The 23383-nt window shown below is 51.2% G+C and overlaps 1 protein-coding gene across 21 annotated transcripts in view; it reads left to right on the top strand.

Moving 5' to 3' along the window:
* BMAL1 (basic helix-loop-helix ARNT like 1) overlaps nucleotides 1-23383 on the top strand; it is a 99644-nt gene that overhangs the window by 62203 nt on the left and 14058 nt on the right. For 10 of the 21 annotated variants that reach the window (XM_047876900.1, XM_047876901.1, XM_047876903.1 and 7 more), the window contains 11 exons: nucleotides 3023-3151; nucleotides 6088-6209; nucleotides 6878-7030; nucleotides 7593-7613; nucleotides 9287-9325; nucleotides 9641-9682; nucleotides 11224-11381; nucleotides 13007-13086; nucleotides 17435-17527; nucleotides 18665-18782; nucleotides 20999-21148. In XM_047876900.1, coding sequence (XP_047732856.1) covers nucleotides 6891-7030; nucleotides 7593-7613; nucleotides 9287-9325; nucleotides 9641-9682; nucleotides 11224-11381; nucleotides 13007-13086; nucleotides 17435-17527; nucleotides 18665-18782; nucleotides 20999-21148 — 841 coding nt within the window. In that variant the 5' untranslated portion in view covers nucleotides 3023-3151; nucleotides 6088-6209; nucleotides 6878-6890. Of the gene's footprint in view, nucleotides 1-1827; nucleotides 2657-3022; nucleotides 3152-6087; nucleotides 6210-6877; nucleotides 7031-7592; nucleotides 7614-7797; nucleotides 7902-8506; nucleotides 8649-9286; nucleotides 9326-9640; nucleotides 9683-11223; nucleotides 11382-13006; nucleotides 13087-17434; nucleotides 17528-18664; nucleotides 18783-20998; nucleotides 21149-23383 lie in introns of those variants that run through there. The other 11 variants (XM_047876912.1, XM_047876914.1, XM_047876913.1 and 8 more) reach the window with 6 other exon arrangements.

A 23383-nucleotide genomic window follows, 5' to 3' on the forward strand; every position in this document is an offset into this window, starting at 1 on the left:
GGAGAATCACGTGGCAGGGCCAACACTGGGGCGTCCTGCACACTGTCCTCGCAGGGAGGGGAGGCTAAGAGTTGGAACCATAATGCAAGCTACACGCCCCCTCCCCTTCTTATAGCACGTTGGGGTACTGGGTCAAGGAGGAGGGAAAGCAGAGAGAGACGTCTGGTCTGCCATCGGTGGTCTTCAATGTGGTCATCCTCCTGTAGATGACATGGGTGGGTTTCTCATCCTCTCGTCGATGACCCGTGTGGGTTTCTCCCGCTTTCGGCTCACCCTGCTCTGCTCAGAGGAGCAGCTGTGTCTGCTTTTGGTGCCTAATAGTGGTTGACACCCTCACCCTTCTCAGCTGCCGAGGTGCTCTGCAGGGGCTAGCCGGGGCTGGGACTCCCCTTCCAGCCCCGTGCTCCTTTGTATGGAGCCCCTGAGATTCTTCTTCCTGAGCTCCAAGGAGACGAGGGCTTTGAGGGGTTACTGAGGGTACCATCAAGCTCTCGCCAAGCACACTGCACAAGTCTCTTTGTGCTTTGCTTCCTCTGACATCCGGTGAGCCTCCCCCTCCTTGGGAGTCTCCAGACTTCCTTGGAAGTCTCCAGCTCAGAAGTGGACACACATGGGGTCCCCGATTCCAGGCCAGGCTCCCCCAAGAGTGTCTTTGCCATGTGTGACTTCGATGGCAGCACCAGGGCTGGCCCGAAGCCCCCCCCTTAGCAGGGACCCCTCTCACAGTTACCTGTTGTCTCTTGGAGCTCCCTCCCGGGGCTCAGTTCTCTGTCGGAAGAAGTCAGCACAGAAAGAGGGGTTTTCTTTTGTTGTTTCATTCATTGTCTTACATCTAAGAACACCTTCTTGGAGAGAAGACAGCTTTCCAAAAATACTTGTCACAGCTGATTCAAGCTTCCTTACTTTGTCCAAGCATACAGGAAAGGCCTTTCTGATTTTTGTTTTGCAAAATATAGTGCCAGCGTTTGTGGGAGCATTCATTATTTCTATAAAGGAAATTTGAGTATTGGAACAACTGATCCAGATAAGAAATTTCACATGGGCTTTGGTACTGAGAGCCTTCATCTAAGTTTCGGAGAAGTGAGGGAAAGAGAGTGAGGTGCGGTACCCAGGGGACTCCCTAATAGTGAGATCATGGAGGCGGGGCAGAGAGTGGAGGGGCCACAGGTGTGAAGAGAAGGGTCAGAGCAGCAAGGGCAGAGCCAGAAGGCCTCTCGGGGGAGCCAGAAATGCCTTCAACCTGAAGGCACTTGAAAGGAGACCCGTTCACCAGGTGACCAATTAGTAAAGGGCCAAGCAGCAGTGGAGGTCACGTGCTCTTGAGAACTTAAGTGCCTAGAGCTTTAGGCATCAGATGGGGAGGGCTGGGCGTGGCAGGAAATGCAAGCAAGCAAGCAAGCAAGCAAGCAAGCAAGCAAGCAAGCAAGCAAGCAACCAACCAACCAACCAACCAACCAACCAACCAACCAACCAACCAACCAATCAACCAACCAACCAATCAACCAACCAACCTGTTGTGGAGGTTTGATGTTTCCTGCTAGGGAGTTTCTGGAAGGCTTGGGGCAGAGCAGGGGAGGAGCTACTGAAGTGTTTTAAATAAGGGGGGGATCCTATCTGTGACCACAGTATGGAGGGCCCAGGCTGGGGAGGAGAACGGCATGGAGGGAGGCAGTGGCCCATCTGTCAGAGGGCAAGCGGGGTGAGGGAAGGAGGGGGTGCTCAGGGTGGGTCCTCATCTGGGGGCTGGAGGAGAGCGTGGGACCCATGTGGGGAATCAGACCGAGCCCAGGGAGGGAGCTCCAAGAGACAACAGGTAACTGTGAGAGGGGTCCTTGCAAAGGTGGGGGGGCTCCGGACGAGCCCTGGTGCCGCCATCCGAGTCACGTGTGGTGAAGACACTCTTGGAGGGTAAGTGCTTGGGCAGCACTGCCCTGGGGACTTGGTGTCCATGGGCTGTTCAGCTGAGGCTTAGGGACTAGAACCCCAAAATCCTGTCCTGCTGTTTGCACGTGTCCAGACTGTGGCTACCCGGGTCAGTGAGGGTGTCTGAATCAGACCGCACAGAAGCTTAAGTCAAGAGGACAAAAGCAGCCCTATTTCCGGACGTTCAAGACCAAGGTATTCAAAGGCTGCAAGAAGTAGCCAGCAGACTGTGAAACCCCAGAATTTTTGCTTCAGAAAGGTCAGGAAAGGCCCACTCAAGACCTGACGTTGCTGTCTCAAGAAAGGGAATGGGAGGGCAGGTGTGGCCCTCTTCCTTTAGAGCCAGTTCCTTCTAGACGCGGGGACCAGAGGCCGGAGAGGAGACCCGTCTCCTGCCAGTAGAAGGGCAGGGCGGCAGGCCATTTGATAACACAAGCACCTTCTCCGAATTGCCTTTCCCCTTAGCTCTAGGTGCCCAGACTCTGTACATGAACTTCACGGGCATTTCCTATAAACCTCTTAACCTTGCCTCTAGCAAGATATTGGCCCTGTGCGCACGTGCTTTGGCTTAGTGTTTGCTAAAGGCCTGTTTTCTGTTGTTCCTTGTTGTCTGCGCTCGGACGGCTCTTCACCTGGGAGAGAGCGGAGGCTGTCCTCAGCGGCGATGGGGCCCCGCGGCTGTGTGACCTGGGCTAGTGTCTTCACGTCTCTCTCTGCCTCAGCCTTCTCATCGGTACAGTGAAGAAAATAGTAGCGTCTACCTCATGGTTGTTTTGGGGTGTAAATAAGTTAATCTACGTGACGAGAGCCAGTAGGAGAAACGAAAAGTACAGCTAATCTTCTTTGTCTTAAAGGCACGTCCAGGAATCCATGTTTAATCACTTAAAAAGCATTGTTTTTCGTAGAAAAATCTCGCCTGCCAGCTTCCTTCATGTGTCCGCAGTTGGGTTTAATAGGCAGCTGGAGGCTGGGATTGTGAGCCTCTGACCAGGAGTCGGGCGCTAGCTCCCCCGTGTCCCTTAGCCAACAGGAGATCGTTCGGTTTATCTTCCCCCAAGTGACCTGGCTGGGTGTTCTTTTCTTGTGGGCCCCACTGTAGGTTTCCGGAAGAAGCTGACTGCCCGAAAGGAAACTGCAAAACATGAAAATCGCTTTGAGGTGACCGATAAGCCCCGTGGCCCCTTGCTTCTCCCGCAGTGGATCTGAGCTTTAAGAACTCTAACTTCAGGTAATAAATCACCTCCCCAACCCCCCCACCTGCTGTCATTGGCAGTTCCCATGGGAGTTCTTTTTAGGAAGGGTGCTTTCTCCCGGGAGCCCTGGAACTTGGAATAGTCCACCTCAGGCTGTCATCTGGCTGTTCACAAAGAGACAGTGGGGGCTAGACGTGGCACCTCGCAACTGACCCGCAGCCCAGAGGGTCGCCGAGACCCCGAGGGTAGGACTCTACTCCTCCTTGGTCTGCTTCTCCTACTGTCAGTAATGATGAGGATTATCAAGGCAGCCACCGTTGATCTGATTAAACGATTATAACCTGCTTCTCAAGGAATACATTGGAATAACCGGGGAATTCTGAAGATCAAAAGTAGTAAGAGGGAGAAGATTTTGTTCTACCCAATATTAAAATGTATTATAAAGCCACAATAGCATAGGACTGGACTGGAAGTAACTAGGTCAAAGGAACGGAAGAGGACGATAAACCAATAAAGGTGGCCTTCCAAATGACGGGTAACAGAAGGTCTGGTAAATGGTGTTGGCACAGTTATCTATCCATTGGACGGAAATAAGTTTCCAACCGTAAGTAGTGTATCAAAAATAATTTCCAAATGGATAAAGAGCTAAATAAAGTTACAAAAATATTAGTAAAGAGGGCATTTGTATTTTGGGGCTGAGAAAAGGCTTTTTTTTAATGTCACTTTTAACTGTGCCTACAAATACTGTAAGCAAAGTTAGAAGGCCAAAAGGGGGCTGATATTTATGACATCTATGACCTACAAGAATGAATATTCCTAACATACAGACTTATTCATTCAACATCTATTGAGTTTTTTTTAATTTTTTTTTTTAATTTTATTGTTTATTTTTGAGAGAGAGAGAGAGAGAGAGAGAGAGAGAGAGAGTGAGCTCAATTGGGGGTGGGACAGAGAGAGATAGAGGGAGACACAGAATCGGAAGCAGGCTCCAGGCTCTGAGCTGTCAGCACGGAGCCTGACTCAGGGCTCGAACCCACCAACCATGAGATCATGACCTGAGCTGAAGTCGAACGCTTAACCGACTGAGCCACCCAGGCACCCCTATTTATTGAGTTTTATGCTAGAGAGTGTTCTAGGCTACTAGGGTGTAAGCTGTGAACTAAACCAAATCATTGCCTTCTGACGCTTCTAGTCTAATGGAAAGGAAGCTAGTAAATAGATTATTGATAAGGATTGTGGGTAAAGATGAAGCGGGGTGGGGCGGTTAGAGGGGATTGGTGCTGCTGTGGACATTCAGGGAAGCTTCGCTGCCAAAGTGACATTTGAGCAGAAATAGAAAAGAGAATGGGGGAAAAGTGGTTGGATTTGGATGTTTTTTTAAAAAGGTTAGCTGATGGGATTTTCTAATGGATCTGGTCCAGGCTGTGAAAGGAAGCAAGGAGTTGGGATGATTTCTAGGTTGGGGGCCTGAGCATTGAGAAGGATGGAAGTACCATTGATGTGAGCATCACGAGGGGGCCTGGCTTGGGGAGGACCAGGGGTTTGGTTTGGATACTTGAGTTTGAGGTCTCTGTGGTCTATTCAAAGGGAGACATCCGGGAAACAGTCGTATAACTTTGGAATTCAGGAGGTGTCCAGGCTTGGAGGTATATTTTTGGGAGTTCTCCTAGCGTGGATCATATTTAAAGCAGTGAAAGTACACAGACCTCTTAGGGAGTGGGTATAAACACAGGAAGTGTGATGACATCCGCAGGACCTCAATGTAGGGGTGAGAGAGGAGGAGGGACCAACAAAAGATCCCATCAGGGGACAGGTGCCCCAGTGAAGCGGAAGGGGACAATGAGAAGGTGGCCTCCCCAAAGCCGAGAGCCAATGAGGAGGGCCAGATCAGCTCCAGCAGGTGTTGGGATGGGGCACTTAGGGAGGGAATGTAGGACCAGCCACTGGATTTAGCAACGAGGAGGTCACTGGGGAACCTAACGGGGGCTGTCTTATTGGAATGATGGGTACAAAAGCCCAATTTGAGTTGGCTTATAGCAAGTAAAAGGAAAGGAATTGGAAATGGAGAAATGAGGTAGGGACTAGAAGGGCGTAGAGTTCAACAAAGCGTTTGTTTTTTCCTCAAGAGGAGAGTTGTTGTGTGTTTTTATCCAAAGGAGAGTGATCCAGTAGAGGGGGGAAAGTGGATGGTGCAGGGTCGGAGGCAGGGGGAGACTTCGAGAGTGCTGGTCTTCAGTAGTGAGAGAGGATGGAGGCCCCACCCCTCGGGGGCAGAGGGTCCTAAGCAGCAGCTTGTAGGTGGGCCGTAGATGTGCTCACTTTTCTCAGTGAAGTAGAGCAGAAAGTATCAGCTGAGAGTACGGATGGGGACAAAAGAGCAGGTGTGATGTTCCCAAGGAGCGGAGCAGGGGATTCCAGGGCCACCGGCAGCACTGGCGTCAGTGGTGAGAGGTCGTGGATTGAAAGTGAGGGCAGCTAGTTCATTGTGTGCTTTCCTTCCAGCAGGTTCAGGTGTCCAGGTGAACATGAGTTAGGAGGCCCGTCCGTACTGAAGAAAATACGGTAGAAAAGCAGGACATGAGTGGGCACAAAGGAAACCAGAGAAATGCCTATAAACATAGGGACACCATCCGTAATCATTTAAAAATGCAAGTAAAAACCAATGGGGATTTGTTCTTTTTCTTCAGATTGACAGGCACTCTTGTTGGGGATATAAATTACTGGAGCTCTGCTGAAGCACGGTGTTCCAGAATGTACCCTGACATACTATGTGCGGTCCCTTCTGTCATGCTTTTAGACATTTGTCCTAAGAGATCATAGCTCAGCTGCCTGGGGATAGAGCACAAAGATGTTCCCTCCAGCAGTGGCCCCGCAAGTGAAAAGCTGGCCCACTCCTCACCCTGGTGCACTAATCTGTGGCCATGACCGTCGTCTTGGAAACGGCCTCACAGTCTCCCCTCTTGCTTTGCAGATGAAGCAACTTGAGCCCAGGGAGAGGGAGTGAGCGCCCGGGTCACGTGGTGTGGAGCTCGGCCCGTCCGCGGGCAGTGCGCGGCCCTCTCAACTCGGCTTGGACTTGGAGTCCCTCGCAAGGTACTTGTCAGCCTCTCCGCTGGGCCGGCTGACTCCACGCTTTTGAAATGTGACTTCTCAAGGCGTTTTGCAAAGTTTTCTACAAGGTCTCTGTGTCCTCATGCAGCTTTTCCTTGCAGGGGATGTGGGGTACCACGGACAGCCGGGAAAGACGGGACAGATTTTTGCCTGGCCCGGTGATAGGGAGGGACCATATTTTCCTGGCTCCCAAGAGAGACTTCAAGTCTGAGAAAGGATATTTTCTGCTTTCCCCTCACTTTTTCAAAAGTTGTAACAAAAACACAAAGATAACTAGGGAATCCTGTTTGCTTTATGGATTGGAAGAAAATCGAACCGTCAGGGAATAGCAGGTCCCCTCCGAGGTGGGAGCGCTGGGCGACAACTCCTAGCGTGTTGGGTTCTGCCGTAGCACGGGAGAAGCCACCCGGTTTCTCTGAGCTTTGTGTCCTCACCAGAACCGCGAGCAGGTGAACCTAAATGCTCGGCCGTAACTCGTGAAGTCTGAACGACGCTCTTTCCTTTCTGCCACGTCCCTGTTCCAGCTGGCTGGGTGGCAGCGGTGTTAGTGCAATACACAAGTACCCGGCCCTCCACCAGACCACCCTGGCCCGCCACCGCGTGAGAAGAGCACGTGGCAACAAACGCGCCTTTGTGCCTCCTTGTGCTAGGTCCCGACCTCCAATGGCCGACCAGAGAATGGACATTTCTTCAACAATCAGTGACTTCATGTCCCCGGGCACCACCGACCTCCTCTCCAGCCCCCTGGGCCCCGGCGGCACGGATTGCAACCGCAAGCGGAAAGGCAGCTCCACCGACTACCAGTAAGCCCTTCAGGGTTCATGTTCCTCTGGCCAAACCTGGTGTCCGTTCCCGGAACATCGAGGGGCCATCTACCATTCCTCCCGGAAGAAGGGGTCCTCTTGGTGCAAAGGGATGGAAATGAAAGAGCCAAGTCTATCTAGGTGGCCGCACGAGTGGCTTTTTTTTTTTCTTTCTTTCTTTCTCTTCCCCGTGGATTGTCAGCAGGAGGCAGCCTCCAGCACTGCTGAGGCACTTACGAACCCCCTCCTGTCCCCACACTGTTCCACGTCGAGGGAAAAGAAAGAACCTTAAACCCGAGTTAGGTCTTGTACCCCTTCCTTCGTCATCCTTGGCTCCTTTGAGCAAGCTGGCTAAGCCTATGGGTGTAATCTCGGTGATTTCAAAGAGAACTTTGCCAGAGGGCCTCTCTCGGAGGAAGACCTCAGCCGCTTCATTGTGTTTGTAGAAGGGATAAGTACAGGTCCTCTCCCAAAACACTGTAGGAACACTGATACTGTCCTGAAACATTACTTAAATTAGTATGTACCTGTTATATTAAATAGTATTTTTGTTTCTTTTTAGACTTGATGACTTTTCTTTTGAGTAAGTAAATTTGCACACTTCCAGTCGACTCTTCTCTATCTGTACAAACCCCCAGGCAGTAGGGTGCTGCGTAGAACACTCAAAGGCACGTTTTGTTTGGTTGAGGCAACTGCGTGGAATCTCATCCAAATGTCCACTTAAGAGGTTTTCTTTTGTTTAATGAGGGAAAATCTCCAAGGAGGTGTCTCCCCTACAGCAGATGTCCTTTCTGCTGAAGTTCACAGGTCGAATTTGGGGAGCACAGTGGCTGAAGGTCAGATGCCCACTAGGAGGTGCTATGATTAATATGTAAGTGACCCCAGATGACTGAGCAAGCAACCGCCCAGGGGATGGAGAGTGGGTGTGAGTACGGAGAGGGTGTAGTCACTCCCAGCAGGGAGGCCAGGAGACGCTCTCCAGGGACCACTTGTCTTAGGCAAGTGCTGATAGAGTCACTGGTGCCTTCTAAGACTTCTGCTCTCTCAACCTGTGGTTTCCAACCTTGTCCCCACCCGAGACCTCCAGGTTTCTCTCATGCACCCTGTTTGCAAATCTTCGATGATTCATGGAGACCCCATTAGGCACCCATGATCCCTTTCCCTCTAATTTGAATGTGCTAAAGTCTGATCGGTCAGGCGGAGCTCTCTTCACCTGGGATGATCATCTGGGCCTCCATGACCACACATGAGTCTAGACAAAAAGGGAGGGGGGTTTTTGTTTTCCTCTGTGGCCTGAATGATTGCTTCTGAGCTTTAGGACTAGCTACAGAAACTCCCTGCCCATGAGGAAATCAAGGGCTCCTGGTTGGACCACTGTTCTAGAATGCCCACAGTGTGATTCAGTGCCCCTGGGAAAGTTGTTTTTGCCCTTGAGACTACATTGTTTGAAGGGCCACATCCCTCTGTTCTTAATAGGATACAAGAAAAAGAGAAGCTCAGGTGTTCGTCAGTGCCCTCCTGGTAAACTTAGGGGCTGGAGAAGGGTGTGAGCTCACCCCAGGAGGATTTGGAACTCCTTCCCTGGAGGATTTCCATCTGTTTTCTACCGAACCACAAGGTGCCCTGAAACTTGGATCTCTGGAGTCTCTGAAAGGGAGGTAGATCCCTGCTGGTGACCCAGGACCCTCAGCCCCACTCCTGCCCTATATCCCAGCTCCTCGGACCTGGGGGTTCCCCACCTTGCTGAGAACCAGAACATTGGGTAGCAGTGCCTTTGAAAAGCTGCCTGAGGGCTCTGCTCAGTGCTTCTTTGTGGGTACTTTGGTTTCCCCCTCTTCACCTCACCACCACCCCCAAATATATATGTATGCACACGTATATTTGAGGCTTGGTATGTTTTGCAAATGAACGAACTCCATTTATCCAGAACGATGAGGGGAATGAGGTAGTATAGTTATTTGGATACTCTGATTAAGAACTTCCATAATGCTGTGTATTCCCGATGTTCAAAATATGTTGTAAAAGATGTTAACATGCAAACTCTTCGGAGACGACACCTAGCTTTTGCTTGATACTCTGGAGAAGCGGTCCTTGTGTAGGAGATTCAAGTTGTCTTTGTTGGACTCTAAGTCGATAGTCAACACTGGCTATTTGAGCTTTCTGATTAGTTTCTGGATAAATGAGAGCCTTCTATATTGTAAGAAACAGTTTTGTATGTCTTTGTTAACAAATAGTTATGTTCTCTCATTTTTTCAGAGAAACCATGGACACGGACAAAGATGACCCTCACGGAAGGTACCATGAACCTAGTCATGAACTTCATCCTTTATAGCCATTTTCTTTATATAATTACATGTTGTGTTAGTTGGTGTGGGTTTCACCCATGTCCTCGACTGGGGATAAGTTGGGAGCCTCTGAGCCTGGGAGCTCAAGATGGTCTCCGCAGCCCCCAGAGTGGCTAACAGCCAAGAGCCCTCGTGTGTTGAGAGAGATGAGCAGGATTAAGCAGGGAAATGAATTCAACTGGGAAGTAAACAGAGCTGTATAACTTTGCCATTAGTCTCCCAGGGATTGTGTTTTATCTTTTGTTTTTTCTTCCCCCACCTCCAGGTTAGAATATACAGAGCACCAAGGAAGGATCAAAAATGCAAGGTAGGGGCACCTGGGTGGTTCAGTCGGTTAAGCATCTGGCTCCTGATTTCAGCTCAGGTCACGATCTCCTGGTTTGTGGGTTCAAGCCCCATATCGGTGCAGAGCCTCCTTGGGATTTTGTCTCCTCCTCTCTCTGCCCCTCCCCTGCTTGCTATCTCTCTCTCAAAATAAATAAAAATAAACTTAAAAACCAAAAAGTATTTAAAAACAAAACCCAAAACAACGTAAGCATGGACCCTCTTTCTCCCTGTAAACTGTCCTGGTTCTGGGCCCTCTGAGGACCGCCGAGGCGGCTCTGTGTCTGGTCCCTGTCCGTCTAAGCATCCTTTAGGAGATGCGGAAGGGGGTGGGGGCCTTGGCTTGATGTGACTGCCTGCCCCTCGCCCTCTCCATACTGCACTCCTGGCTCTCGAAGTGCGTTTCACGTGAAGGGGACTTGGGAAGTAGCAGGAAGTCCATTAAGGCTGAAGCTTGTCCTCCACCGTCTTCAGCGGGTTGCCCCTTGCTGACCGGCGGGCCCTCCCAAAGAGACCGGGCCCAGTGACTCTGCTCTTGGGCCTTGCCCCGCGAAGCAGCCCGTGTTGCACCGCAAGGCCAGGCGTGGGGGCTGCCTGCTCCCTCGTTAGAGGAGGTTCTCTAATTCGGTCCTTTGTGCCGTTAGCCATGCTCGCTGACCCCATCCGTGTGGGCCCTCCGCTCTCCTGCAGTAGCCCCGGGGCCATCCGAGGCTGTGTCATGACACAGAATCGGAGCTGCAGAATTGCACTCACCCGAGACTGGTAGCTCTCCCCTCTCAGCCCAGCCTTGGTGGGAGGTCCTGCTTGGTGGCCCTGTTGCTCTGGCAGCGAACTCTATTTCCACTGCTGACGTGCCGCCACGGGGGACAGTCCCAAACGGCAGGGGTAAGCCAGTCAGGGAAGGCATGTGTGCCCGTGAATGTGCCCTCCTGCCTCAGCAGGCAGCAACTCCCGGGAGGTGGGAGTGTGACAGCCTTCAGAGGAAGCTCCTGGGACAGATGTGGCATCTGCTGTATCTTGGTGGGGTCATCGTCGGTCCAAAGATGGCAGCGTCCGTTACCTGGTGACTCGGTCACTGAGTCTCTGACAGGTCACACGGTGGGGTCTTCACAGACCCCAGAGATCACCCAGGGACCACAGGATCCCCCCAGTGGCTGTGCTGGAGGCTTTGCTCTTTGCACCCCCGCCCCACCTCCCTTCGCTTTCCTTCGACACCCGTCTTAAAATCCAACTTGACAGAGACTAAGAGGAAAAGAAATGAGAAATGAGCAGTACAGTCAACTCTGAGAAGACATTTCTCTATGTCTCTGAATAGGAGCTAAGCATAAAAAATAGTCATACTGACCTGGCAGTGAAGCCACTTTTCTGGTGACTTCAGTAGAAAAGTCTAGTTCAAAACACTGTACAAATTCTAAAGGTGCGCCAGTCCGGCGAATGTCGAAAGCAGTTCTAACTTATCTTTGTCATCGCTTCCGTGAGGCTCATTTTCGTTTTATAGAAATCATTTTTCCTGTTGTTGTTCAGGGAAGCTCACAGCCAGATTGAAAAGCGGCGTCGGGACAAAATGAACAGTTTTATTGACGAATTGGCGTCTTTGGTACCTACGTGCAATGCCATGTCCAGGAAATTAGATAAGCTCACTGTGCTAAGGATGGCTGTTCAGCACATGAAAACATTACGAGGTGAGACCCGGGGCTTTATTCTTCATGCCTTTGCCCAGAAACTTTAGCAGCCTGGCCTAGGATGTTCCCGAGTCCCCAAGGCACTGTCAGTCGCTGGCCAATGTGTAGCCTTGAGTAACAGGCGTGTAATTTCCAGCAATAGACGTGACGGGTAGAGGCTGTGCTCTGTGCACGTGTCTGCATGTGTACATGACAATCAGGCTACACGCACGTCAAAGAGGACACTGCTGATGTCCATTTGGCATATGTGTGTGCCTGGACCCCACCCATACAGTGTGACACAGAAAAGTCCGTTTCCGTTTTGAAGAGGAGAATTCATGGCTCCTCTAAAGAGTGAGTCACTGGTCGATGGTTCTTGCTGCATTTTACTGTCAGGGATGAACACTGATGATATTTTCATGTTCCTGGAATTTTCCCAAGCCAGATAGACTCTTTGTGAGGGAGGCAGAATTTTCCTTCTTCTCTGAATGTGGGGCGGGTGAGAAAACAGGCAGAAACGTGGAAGTGACTTACCCAAACCACAGGAGGAATCTGCGGTGTATCGGGCAACTTCAGCGAATGCTGTTCCTGGCATTTTCCATAGCCAGTCTTGGACCACCGTCCGAGGAAATTTGAAAGCGGGTGCTTAGTCAGACCTGTGACCTGCGTGGTAAAAGACTTGAGTCTTTATGTTTCCACAAAGCCACCAGGAATAAGAAGTGGTCGGTTTTGTCTGACTTCTGAGTGTTACCCAGACATGGCCATGTTATGTCCTGTGCTGTGAGAATGGCATCTAAAGCTTCCTATTAGTGAAGATGATAGAGATTCGATTACTAGAAGCTAAGTCTTATTAAAGCGGAAGGAAACGAGTGACAAACGTCGAGTTACCGTAAAGAACAGGGATGCGGCTCCGTATGTGCCTTGTTGGTTGATCTGAAAATCCCAGACCCGTCCTGTCTCCCTCCTTCACTACGGTACTTTGAATGGTTACGGATCTTTTCCATTTTATTGCTTCGCTGTTCTAACCATTCTGCAGATTCCAGGTCCTTCGCTGCTGGCCTTGTTCTGTAAGATGCCAGACTGACGGCCTTTTAAATGTCCCCTTTCCGTGCTAGAGGAGCCAGCGTGGCTCACGGAAGGAGTGCCAAGCTCTGTTGCCTCCCCCTGATGAAGAACTCCCACTAGATGCCTTCTACAATGTATTCACTTAGTCAGGGCCTGGCAGACTGGATGATTTCCCAGGCAGGCTGGGAGCGTGGATTTGAGGGACTGCTAGACAACCCGTGTAATGTAGATCCTGGGAGGAGGGGACCCTTCCGGGAGCCTCTGCGGGTTGGTTTCCAGAGCTGCCTTCTCTCGTGGAAACAGATTTTTACTTCCGTCTGTTACCTCTTGGCTCGCTCCCGTACAGTGACCAGAGCAAACTCGTCAGGTCCCCCGTGGGCCACGGTGGGTTCTGTCTGAAGCCTCCTCTAGCCCCCTGTGTCTGTTGAGGAGAAAGAAGAGAAGATTGCAGTCCCGGGTGGTAGGGACTTGGCCACATCCGGAAGGTTGGAGGCAGTGACGTGGAACGAGACATCACCTGAGTAGAAAGGGTACCAACTCTTTCTCTTTCTTTTTCTTTTTTTTTTTTTCCCCTCCCTCAGGTGCCACCAATCCATACACAGAAGCGAACTACAAACCAACTTTTCTGTCAGACGATGAATTGAAACACCTCATTCTCAGGGTATGTTGCAGTGAGGCGATGGTTGTGTCCACACTTTGACACATTTCTGAGTGAGGTACCCACGTGTGGGAATTTGATGTCTAAACACCTTTGGAGGCCCACTTCGTCTCCGCCTCTGTCTGTCTGTCTGGACGGTCTTCACATTCCTTCCCTGGGGTCTTTCTCCTCCCCTTCTACCGATGCTTGAAAAAGCTTGAAGGCCCGGGCTACCTGTGCCTCAGAGGAGGCAGGGTTTTGTTAAAAATGGGTGGTTAAGCATCCCATTCCTGAGTGAAGGTTTTAGAAAGGGGCGGAGACTGATAACAACGGAGAATTTCCCTTCTCACTTAACCGCTAGCACAAAGCTTCCGCGTACATCTTTACAGCAGCATCCCATCAAAGCAACAGGGCTTCCAGAGACTCCTCTGCTCGAGGAGAAGAAGAAATGGGGGAGGTGAGGCTTTCCCCTCTTGACTGAAGCGATTGCTTCATCTTGCTCGTCTCTGCAGAGAGGCCATTGAGGTGGCGCCGTGCAACATTAGGTCTGCCTCTGGCGAGAGTGAGATCCACTTGGAAACTGAAGAGAAACAAACTGGATTCGGAAACACGTCCTCTTGCAAACTGTAAAAAGGAAACTAGAAAAATCTCACTGGGAGCGCTAGCAGCCTCCAACCCCCCACAGCCAGGGTGGGCCTTGCTTGCTAAGGCCTGACGGCATCTGGGCCCGTTTCTTTGAATAGGCGTTTGCCAAGCCTTAGGATACAGGCTTCTCCGTCGTCACCCTCGTTTCCGGCTCTACTTTGCCTTCCGGTCCTCTGTACATCTGGTCTGTGTGTTCACTCCAGCGTTCTCTATCCGTCCCCTCCTGCTAGGTTGTCTGAATTGGAAAGCTTTCCGCTGCAAGGAACAGACGACCTAATGAACAAACAGGGTTGCGTTTCTCAAACGTAGCTGGTCCTGCGGTGGGGCCACGAGGGGTTTGCGCAGTGGCTCAACGAGGGCAGACGGATCAGGTTCTTTCTGTCTTCTCGGACAGCCCTGCTGACCCACAGCGTACGGCTTGTTTCCTCAGGGGGGCCGCTAGCCAGAAACCAGGGGCAGGGGAGGGTCCAGGCCAGCTGTCCCTCCTATCGAGAAAGGATACGCCTTCCTGAAAGCTTCATAGTAGATGTCAGCTTCTCCAGGAGCTGTTACCTGATCACCCCTAGCTTCAGGCCAAGGATTTAGATTTGTCCAGTCTCCGTGGCAGAGGCCAGCAAGAGAGACGGGGGTTAGGAATTGGCCCGCCATCAGCATTTGCCACACACACTTTGCAGAGCCACACTCGTTGGCTAGATTTTCCTTTAGAGGTGGCACAGAACTTCAGCTGGTCTGGTTGGCCTGGGGTGGAGTGGTTCTGGTGCGTTCTTTGCCAAAGAGCCATCATAGGAGTGCCGCGCTCTGGGAAGCTGTACTACTGTCCCTCCCCGTCTCGTGTGTAGATTCTTGTTCGGCCAGGTGTTCTCCATCCCGTATAGGTGCACTGAGTTCTTTTGAACTTCTCTTTTATTTCTCTCAAAATCTATTTATCGGATGGTCCTACATTGCAGTGTATTGTCTGTGATCCTTTGGAGCCTCTTGTGCCTTAATAGATCTGCTAGGCCTGCCTTCTGTGTCTTTCATGCACCAACACAACAGATCCTGTTGAGGCTTTGCTTTATGTGCATGGCACCATTCCAGGTAAATCCAAGTCAGCAGTAAACACATTAGACGGGGGCCGGGCGTCCCCACAAGTTCGGAGTGGCCCTTTGGCCACCACCCTCAGGGCACGGTTACTCAGACACAGATCTGCCCGCCTCTGTCCATCCTTCTTCATGAGGATGTCCTTGTTCTCAGGGGGGCCTTGCTGAATGAAGACGTAAACCTTGTCTGCAGCATCTCTGCAGAGACCACCGGGGCTGGCTTCACGGGTGCATAACCTACGCGGCCGCATGTGGCCTGGGACTTGGCTTAGCGCTCTGCTGTTGGCATCTGGAAGGCCCTTGTTTTTGAACAAGCGCCCTTGCGTTTCCAGTCTGAACTGGGCCCCACGAATTAACGTGGCTGGCCCTGATTGCCATACTCCTAATTTGCTGTTTTTAAGGAAAAAAAATTACATATATAGGTACATGTACATATATAGGTACACGAACGCCTATATGTAAAACACGTGAAGTTCATGTTGTATATAACACATCTATATATTTTTCCATATTTATGTATATAATATGTATGAATTAGCTCTTTTTGTAATGACGAATGCTTAATAACTTCTCTAAATTTCGTATCCGATGCCCGCGTCATCAGGGCGTGAGACAAGGATTTCAGTGCTGCTTAAGCTAGATGCTTTGTGTTGGCCTTGCCTTTCCTGTGCCTCTGTGCCCAAAGGCATCAGCGTTGATCTGTCTTCCCCGCTGGAACCTTGCTCCCCTCCCTGGCACGTGTCCGTGGCTATGACGTACCACAGAACGCCTGCCCCTTCCAGGAATTCCTGCCCAGGTCCCAGGAATTTGCTTCAGCAGAAGGCAGGGTCCGCTCAGCTGGGGTTTGACACGTTTGGCGGCAGAAGGTGGACTTCTGCTCTTGCTTACCAGTGCAAATCCAGCCGACTGCTTTCTTTATTAAGAGCTTTCAGGATGTCTTCAGCAAAGAGCGTGTCAGGGAGGGGTCAGCCGGATTAGTTTGTAACGTCCGAATCTTCCACCCTTCCCCCCCATATTTTGAAAACCAGGCAGACCCCCCCCAGGACTTCTGTGTCACCTGTAACTGACCCTGTCCTTCCCCCCGAGAGTGAGCCGGCCCTCGTCCTCCTATGGCCCGGCCCTGCTGGTGGCCTCCTCCTAGTCTGCTCGTCTGCTGTCCCCTGGGTCCCGGCTCCTTCCCCTGGTGGCGAAGTGAAAGCCCGAACGTTTTGAGCCTCCCCTACGCTGGCCTCCGCAGCCCACTCTCTACCTGGAGGTGCTGAAACCCACTTTGCTCAGGTCAGGGCTTCAGGCCCAGCGTTCCCTCCAGGATGTCACAGGCCCCTTTTGTGGCACCTCACTTCATCAACAAAAAGCCCCAAAGCACTCCTCTTGCTAGGTGTGAGACGGGCTGCCAGGGAAGGCAAAGTTATTAATACCTTATTTTCTGACAGAATGGGGCTTCCAGCAGATGGGGCTGGGACAGGCTCTTCCTCTCCACTGTCGTCCCCTGCCCCGATGTCGTCCCCTGCCAGCACCGAGGGCCAGCTCAGGAAAAGCCCACCCGCAGCTCCCGTCCGGCTGAGCGGCCTCCCTCGTTCTCAGCCGCAGCGATTCGGCCCCTCCTGCTTGAGTCTCCGCGCAGGTGCATGCGCCATTATTGGGCCTCTGGCACATGAATTCATTTCTGAGTTCTTTGAACTCAGTGACATCCCCAAAGGGAACAGGGACTAGAGTTTCTCTAGGGTTGGCCAAAGAACAGACCAAGGACTAGTGAACGAAGCAAGATGTTGAATCAGAACTGTAGGGGCGAGCACAGGAGCGGGTATGTGGCCTCCCCAGCCCGGGGTGGGGGGGGGGGAGCCCTGTGGGAGCTGGGTAGTTGTCCAGCTGCAGACTCGTGGGTAGGATTCACACACGTGTACACCATGGAGCCTGAGCTCTCGGACACTTTGGTATTTATCCACTTCAGTCCAATAAACAGCATCTTGTCTCCATACCTGCCTTCACTGGGACTTCAGATTTTTACCTGTATTTAAAGTAAAGAAGAGGTAAAAAGAATGTAGGGGGGAGGTTTTGGCTTTGCTTTTTTGTCTCTCTCGGGATATAAGCAGCCCGGCCCTGGATGGAGGAATGATATTTGAGAGCAGCGGTTCTCAACCCTGTGTACGTTGGAATCCTTTGGGGGTGGGGTAAAAACAATGCTAGTTACCCAGTGCCTCCCCAGACCCGCAGCATAAAAACCACAAACCGCACACCGCCCCAAATGTTGAGACAGCGCTCTGTAAGTGGAAGTGTCCAAGTTGAGGACAGATGGTGGCCAGGATGTTGGAGAGGGGATTTTGATCTTAAAGTTTCCTTCCAATCCTAGAGTCTGTGATTCTGCACAGACCGTTACAATTAAAGCAATAAAATAGGACTTCGCCGGACCTTCATATTCTCCAAGGAGAATTCTTAAAGTGAATTCAGCGTTGAAGAAATGACTTCAGCTGGACTGTCCCCTTGTCGTCATTAGATGAGATAGGTCTGCCGTGGAGAGAATTTTACGGTCGATGAGCGCAGTTCCGTGCTTTGGTTACGTACCAAAGAAATCCTTATTTGCAATCAGAGTGATTACAGATCGTGTTTCCTAAAGTGTGATAAATTGATTATCCATTTCTCCTGATTAGGCAGCAGATGGATTTTTGTTTGTCGTAGGATGTGACCGAGGGAAGATACTCTTTGTCTCAGAGTCTGTCTTCAAGATCCTCAACTACAGCCAGGTACTGCTCCGGGGTCTGTAGGTGGCGGGCAGCCTCACAGCCGCCAGAGAGGTCACCCCCCCTTTCCAGAATAATTAGAATATACAAGTCGTGTAAAATGCTCGTATTGTAACCCCCAAGCCCAAGGCTTCTTCCAGAAAGTTCTTAATTTCTTCACCGAGAAGTGAATTTAAATGTAGACAAAGCTTTTAGGTTTTCCGTGCTGCCCTCACTGGCGGGTTTGACGCTGATCTCCCCAGCACCTTTATGCTTTATTGCGATGAAATGAATATCCCGTAACTAAAGGGGGCAGGGAGTGGGGGAGGGGCTGCCCAGCAAGGAAAGGCAGATAATCTAATACCAGAGGATAAAAAAAATGGGAATCCACCCACACTGTGTGTGTGATGAGGTGTCCCTTTTTTAGTTCTGCTTAACCTTGGCTTCCCCTAAGAGAAAATGATGGTAATAACCCCTACCTTTTATGATTTGTTCTTCGGATCAGATAAGATAAACATTTACGAAAGTTTCTAGAGCAGCGCTTTTCACCTCTTCTGTCCCTGGAGTTCTTATTCCCCCACCCATTCGTCTGTTCACCCACTCATTCACATGCTGGTGTTTGCGTGGAAAGCTGGTAACTGAAGAATCAAAATAACACATAAATTAGAAATTAATGTTTCAGGTCCCCCAGAGCGTCTTGCTCTTTTTGGTCTCAGAGAATAGTGACGAAGGAAGTTTTTATCCTCTCCACAAAGAACGAGGCTGTCGCGGCACATAGTCTGACACAGCTTGTTTCAGAACGGAAAGGCTTAGAATTAGCACCCACGCCCTGTGTTCCTGCACGGGCATTCGTGGGCATCAGAAATAAATCACGGGGAACGAGTTCCGCTGAAAGATTCCTGCCTTGGAGGAGCATGAGCTATTTATATAATTACAAATATAAGTAAGCCCTTCTCTGCTCCTGCGTTATCACAACCAGACTCCCGGTGCCTCATTCCCTGTGTCTATACCTAGGCAAAGCGATTGGACACGTGTACGTGCTCACATTTGAAATGCTTGAAACTCTCACGCTTAGAAATACAAAATAAAGGCACGGCACTGGTTGGGGAAGTTCTACACCACGTGCTGTTGACTTGCCGGTTTCATGCTTCCTCCCCGCAGAACGATCTGATTGGCCAGAGTTTGTTTGACTACCTGCACCCTAAAGATATCGCCAAAGTGAAGGAGCAGCTCTCCTCCTCGGACACGGCGCCCCGGGAGCGGCTCATAGATGCAAAAAGTGAGTACAGGAGAGGCTGCGGCTGCTTCCTGGGGCCACTCAGACCGCAGCATGTGCCCCGTGGTCTCGGCCTCTGGCCCCCCTCCTCTGCCCTTTATCTGGGTCGCTGGCTAAATGCACTTATCTACCTTCCTTCGTGTTTGTCTCGGTTTTGTTGCACGTACATAAAAGAGAAACAACTCAGCGTCCAAATTCACCGAGAGGAACAACAGCTACTTTGATTCTTTCTGATTTTGAGTCGTTTTCCCCCCAAGAATCTAGAAGTTCGCAACTGTATGCTTCTGAGTTTAAAGGGCTCACACCAGTGCGATTTGTTCCCCCCGGAAACATCGCCTCTATTTACCTGAGTTACGCACCTGCAGCCTCTTAAGATAAAATTTGACATTTAAATCGAAGATTCTTTGACCAAAGTGGTTGTTTCTCATCAGTTGCGCGCCCCGCCCCGGCTTCCTTCTTGCAGCAGTGGAACCACCGCTCCCATCCTCCCCTAGCTTCCCCCTCCCGTAGCCCTCCTGAGCCTCCGGTGTGAGGCCTGCCCGGTAGCTCTCCTCCTGTCAGTCTCAGTCTCGTGGGAGGGCGCAGACTCTAGCAGTTAAGAGGATGGAGTCTGGAATCACAGGGCTAGGCTCACTTCCTGGCTCCACCATTTCCCAAGCTGTGTGACCATGAGCAAGTTACTTCACCTCTCTGTGCCTCAGCTTCCTGATCTACAAAATAGTACCTGTTTCATCGGGATGTTGTGAGGATTAAATACACGAACGTGCGTAAAGCCTGCGGGGCAGTTCCTGGCACGTAGCAGGCCCAGTGTCAGTGTGGCGATGTTGTGGGTCGGCGCAGTCAGGCCCGACCACTTTCCTGCTTCCACACTCTCCACTTCCGTTCCCGGAGGGTGACACCTCCAGAGGAATCTTTAAACCATCCTTGACACTAAGGCGGTCGTCTTCCTAAGAGTTCGGCGCAGCCCCTGCTACCTGTCTGGCCTGGCAAATTTTTTAGTGACGTGAGGAGAAGAAGATGAGGACGTTTGGTCTTTGCCTTTAAGGCTCCTACCATAGAGTCAGGGAGAGGAGAAGGTAGACGGCAGCCTGCAGCACAGGTACCGCCGTGGAAGCAGGCCTGGGGAATAGATGATTCATTCTCGTGTGGGCGTGAGGACAGGCAGCCCCGAGTAGGTGACGACTGAGGTGGGTTTGAAAGGATGAATTACTGTGTGCCAGGTGAAGAGAGGAACAGAGCAGGGCAAACGTTTCTGGATGGATACAGAGGTGTAGCTCCCGCTGTGGAGGGAAACAGAGCAGGGGCGGGAGCGGGCCAGGCTGTGTGCATTCGGGAGGTGATCACAGGGCAGGGCGGCCCTGTGGGAGGTGCGGGGGGAGGGGGCAGACCCAGGGGGAGGGCCCCTCTTCTAGCGGCCGCTCGTTTTCCCCAGACGCGTTCCGGGGACAACTAGCCAGCGGTCATGGCAGGATCGTAGTCCTGTTCCTCCCTCCAGAGTCCAGTTCAGTTGGTGCACAACAGCATAGGCCAGTGGAGACATGAGCAAACCACACGTATAAGCCACACGTGTGATTTAAAATTTAACCCAGTTACTCAAAATGAGGCCTTTTTATTTTGTTTAGTCTTTGAACGCCTGTGTATATTCACACTTAAAGAATAGCCACGTTGCGCGTGTTCAGTAGCCAGATCTAGACCGGGGTCCCGGAACCTATGTTGATTAACCCCCCAGGGGCCTCTGGCATATAGCCAGGCTTGAGAATTTGAGGCCGTTCTGCGTCCTCTTTCCCACTCCAGTGTCCACATCTTCCCCATCCTTCCAGTGCCAGCCCAAGCTCCCTCTCTGGAAAACACATACCGTCTCTGCCATTGATTTGGCACTAATCCTGCGTCACCTGGCATGATTCCTCTTTCCCTGGGGAACTTGCGTTTCCCTTCTCCGTCGGAAGCTCCTGCCAGACGGGAGCCCCATGCTAGATTTCTTTTCGTCCCCAGAGCAACTCCACTTGTCCAGTGGCTGCATTCTGGGGGATCTGGAAACACTTCAGTTGACCCGCACTTACCCACGCGTCTCGTAAGGCCTGAACTGTCCTGAGGAATGTTACTCTCCCGTCACCTAAAACAGTGAGGCAGGAAAGAAGAGGCTTTCTTCCAGGTCACACTCCCCCTCCTGACAGACAATACTACTCTCGGTTTATCACATTTTGTGTATTGATTTGCAGCTGGACTTCCAGTTAAGACAGATATAACCCCTGGGCCGTCTCGATTATGTTCTGGAGCACGACGTTCTTTCTTCTGTAGGATGAAGTGTAACAGGCCTTCGGTAAAGGTTGAAGACAAGGATTTCCCCTCTACCTGCTCAAAGAAAAAAGGTAACCAATTTCACCGCTTTAAAATCCCAATACAGCTCAGGCTGGCTTTCTGCTCTGGAGTGCTCAGCGGGGCGTTGGTTCAGTGCCTTGCCGATCCCAGGACGGTGGCCAGCGTGCCACAATCCCCCCCACCCCCGCCCGCTGTGGGTGTAGGGCCATTGGGGAGCAGAGGAGATTGGAAAGCCCTGGTGGGTGTCACGATGACGGAGATTCGTGGGAGAGCTTCCTTGGTTTAAACTCTGTTTGTCCTAACGTGGTTGAGAAAAAACTCTCTGAGCCACAATCCCAGCCGCTTCCTGGGCATCCTACCAATCCACCATAATACTCTGGCTAAATTCGCCAGCGACCTTCATGTTGCGAAACACAGCGGACGCTTCATTCTTCTTGCATCTTGAAGTGTCGTCTTCCCTAGGATTCCACGAACCCTTTCTTCTCGTCTCCCCCATCCTCTGCCATTGTAGGCCCTCCTCCTAGTTCCTGCACTGGCTCCTCTTCTGTCCTGAGCCACCCTTGTATCTGCACTTGATCCATAGGTAATGTCCTCTGCCGCTTTAGCCCACAGCGCCACTTAGATGCCAGTGACTTCCAAGTTTGTATTTCTAGCCCAGGTTTTTAGTTTGAGCTCCAGACCCACAAATTAACTTCTTAAATCTACCTGCTCCGATAGCTCAAGGGCATCTCAAACCTGATCTGTGTAAAAGTGACCGCATGAGCTTCCCCTGACGTAAATGGCCCCACCATCATCTAGTTGCACGTACTGGAAGCTGGGGAGGCACCCTCAGCTGGGTTTACTCCCTCCCTTCATCCGGTCAGTTACAAAGTCCTGCCACAGTGAATTCCTTCTACAGAAGTTCTCTGAAGTCTGTTTATCTACCTCCCTGTTTACCGTACCACTCAGACCCGGGCCACTCTCTGCTCTCCCCACATCCAGCGAAGGAGGCTCCTTACACTTTCCATCTCTCCACACAGTACCCCAGATGACCTTTTTTTAAATTTTATTTTAAGTTTTTATTTTTGAGAGAGCGTGAGCAAGGAAGGGGCAGGGAGACAGAGGATCCAAAGCAGGCTCTAGGCCCTGAGCTGTCAGCACAGAGTCTGGAGCAGGGCTTGAACTCCCGAATCGTGAGATCACGACCTGAGCCGGAGTCAGACGCTCAACCGACTGAGCCACTCAGGTGCCCCCAAAATGATCTTTGTAAAGCGAGTGTTTCCATCAGTTTCCTGCTCCAAACTGTGCAGGGTTGCCTGCTGCTCTTGAAGAAAATGTGAGAGTCCTGAACACAACCACGCACCCTCCACTCCTGCCGGCACTCCTGTGTTCAGCTCTGCCGACTCCCTTTCGATGCCAACCCCCCTTTTCTATCCAGGGTCTCTCCGCACTGACCCCTCTGATTGGAATGCCACCCCCCCGCCTCCCCACCAGCTTTCTTTCAGCCCGATAGCTCAGCTGGTCCTTTAGGGGTGTGCATCAGTGTCTGCCACTCACTCCCTCAGGCCGCCTTACGTCTTCCTGTCACACCCTACAGATTTTCTTTCTAGCATGTTCTTGCAGTTGCACTTGTGCCCTTATTGGTATAGTTGTTTATTTGAAATCTGTCTCCCCCACTGGACTAGAAACTCCATGATGGCACATCTGGTTGGTTTTCCAGTTTCCCAGTAACTAGCACAGACCTGATGCTTGGGAAACGCCCCATAAGGATTTGTTGATGAAATTCACAGGTGTCCCGTCTTCCGTGTGTCCCAAAGTGAAAACCTTTCTCCCTCTTCTCTAAAGCATACCCTGTATTCTCTCTTCCCTGGCTCCGCGAATAGCACCAGCAGCTAATTCAATCCCAAACTGTTGGCGTTCTCTTCATTCTCTTTCATACCAAGCGTTTTGATATTCCTACCAAACCTCAGCCGTTCTCAGAAACTTCTCCCACATCCTTCCCTGCCTCATCCTCACTGCGGAACCAGAGTCCAGTGGTCATCGCCTCTTGGTGCATGCTTGTCTTCCTCCTGGTTCTTAGTCTCTTCCAGTTTACCTATCGTTCTGCTTCTCGGGTGTCCAAAGCACGATTTGCTTTTGCTGTTTCCCCACTTACATACTTTTAGAAGCTCTCCACTGCCCATCTCATAAACACATTTGTTAGCAAATAGTCTAAGACCCCAGTAATCTGCCCCAATTTGCCCTTCAATCTGTGTTGTGTCTTCAGCTGGAGACAGGCTTCAGCTTTGCCCCTTCCCTTTGAACCA

This window comes from Prionailurus viverrinus, chromosome D1, assembly GCF_022837055.1.
Source record: "Prionailurus viverrinus isolate Anna chromosome D1, UM_Priviv_1.0, whole genome shotgun sequence".
Taxonomy (NCBI): Eukaryota; Metazoa; Chordata; class Mammalia; order Carnivora; family Felidae; genus Prionailurus; species Prionailurus viverrinus.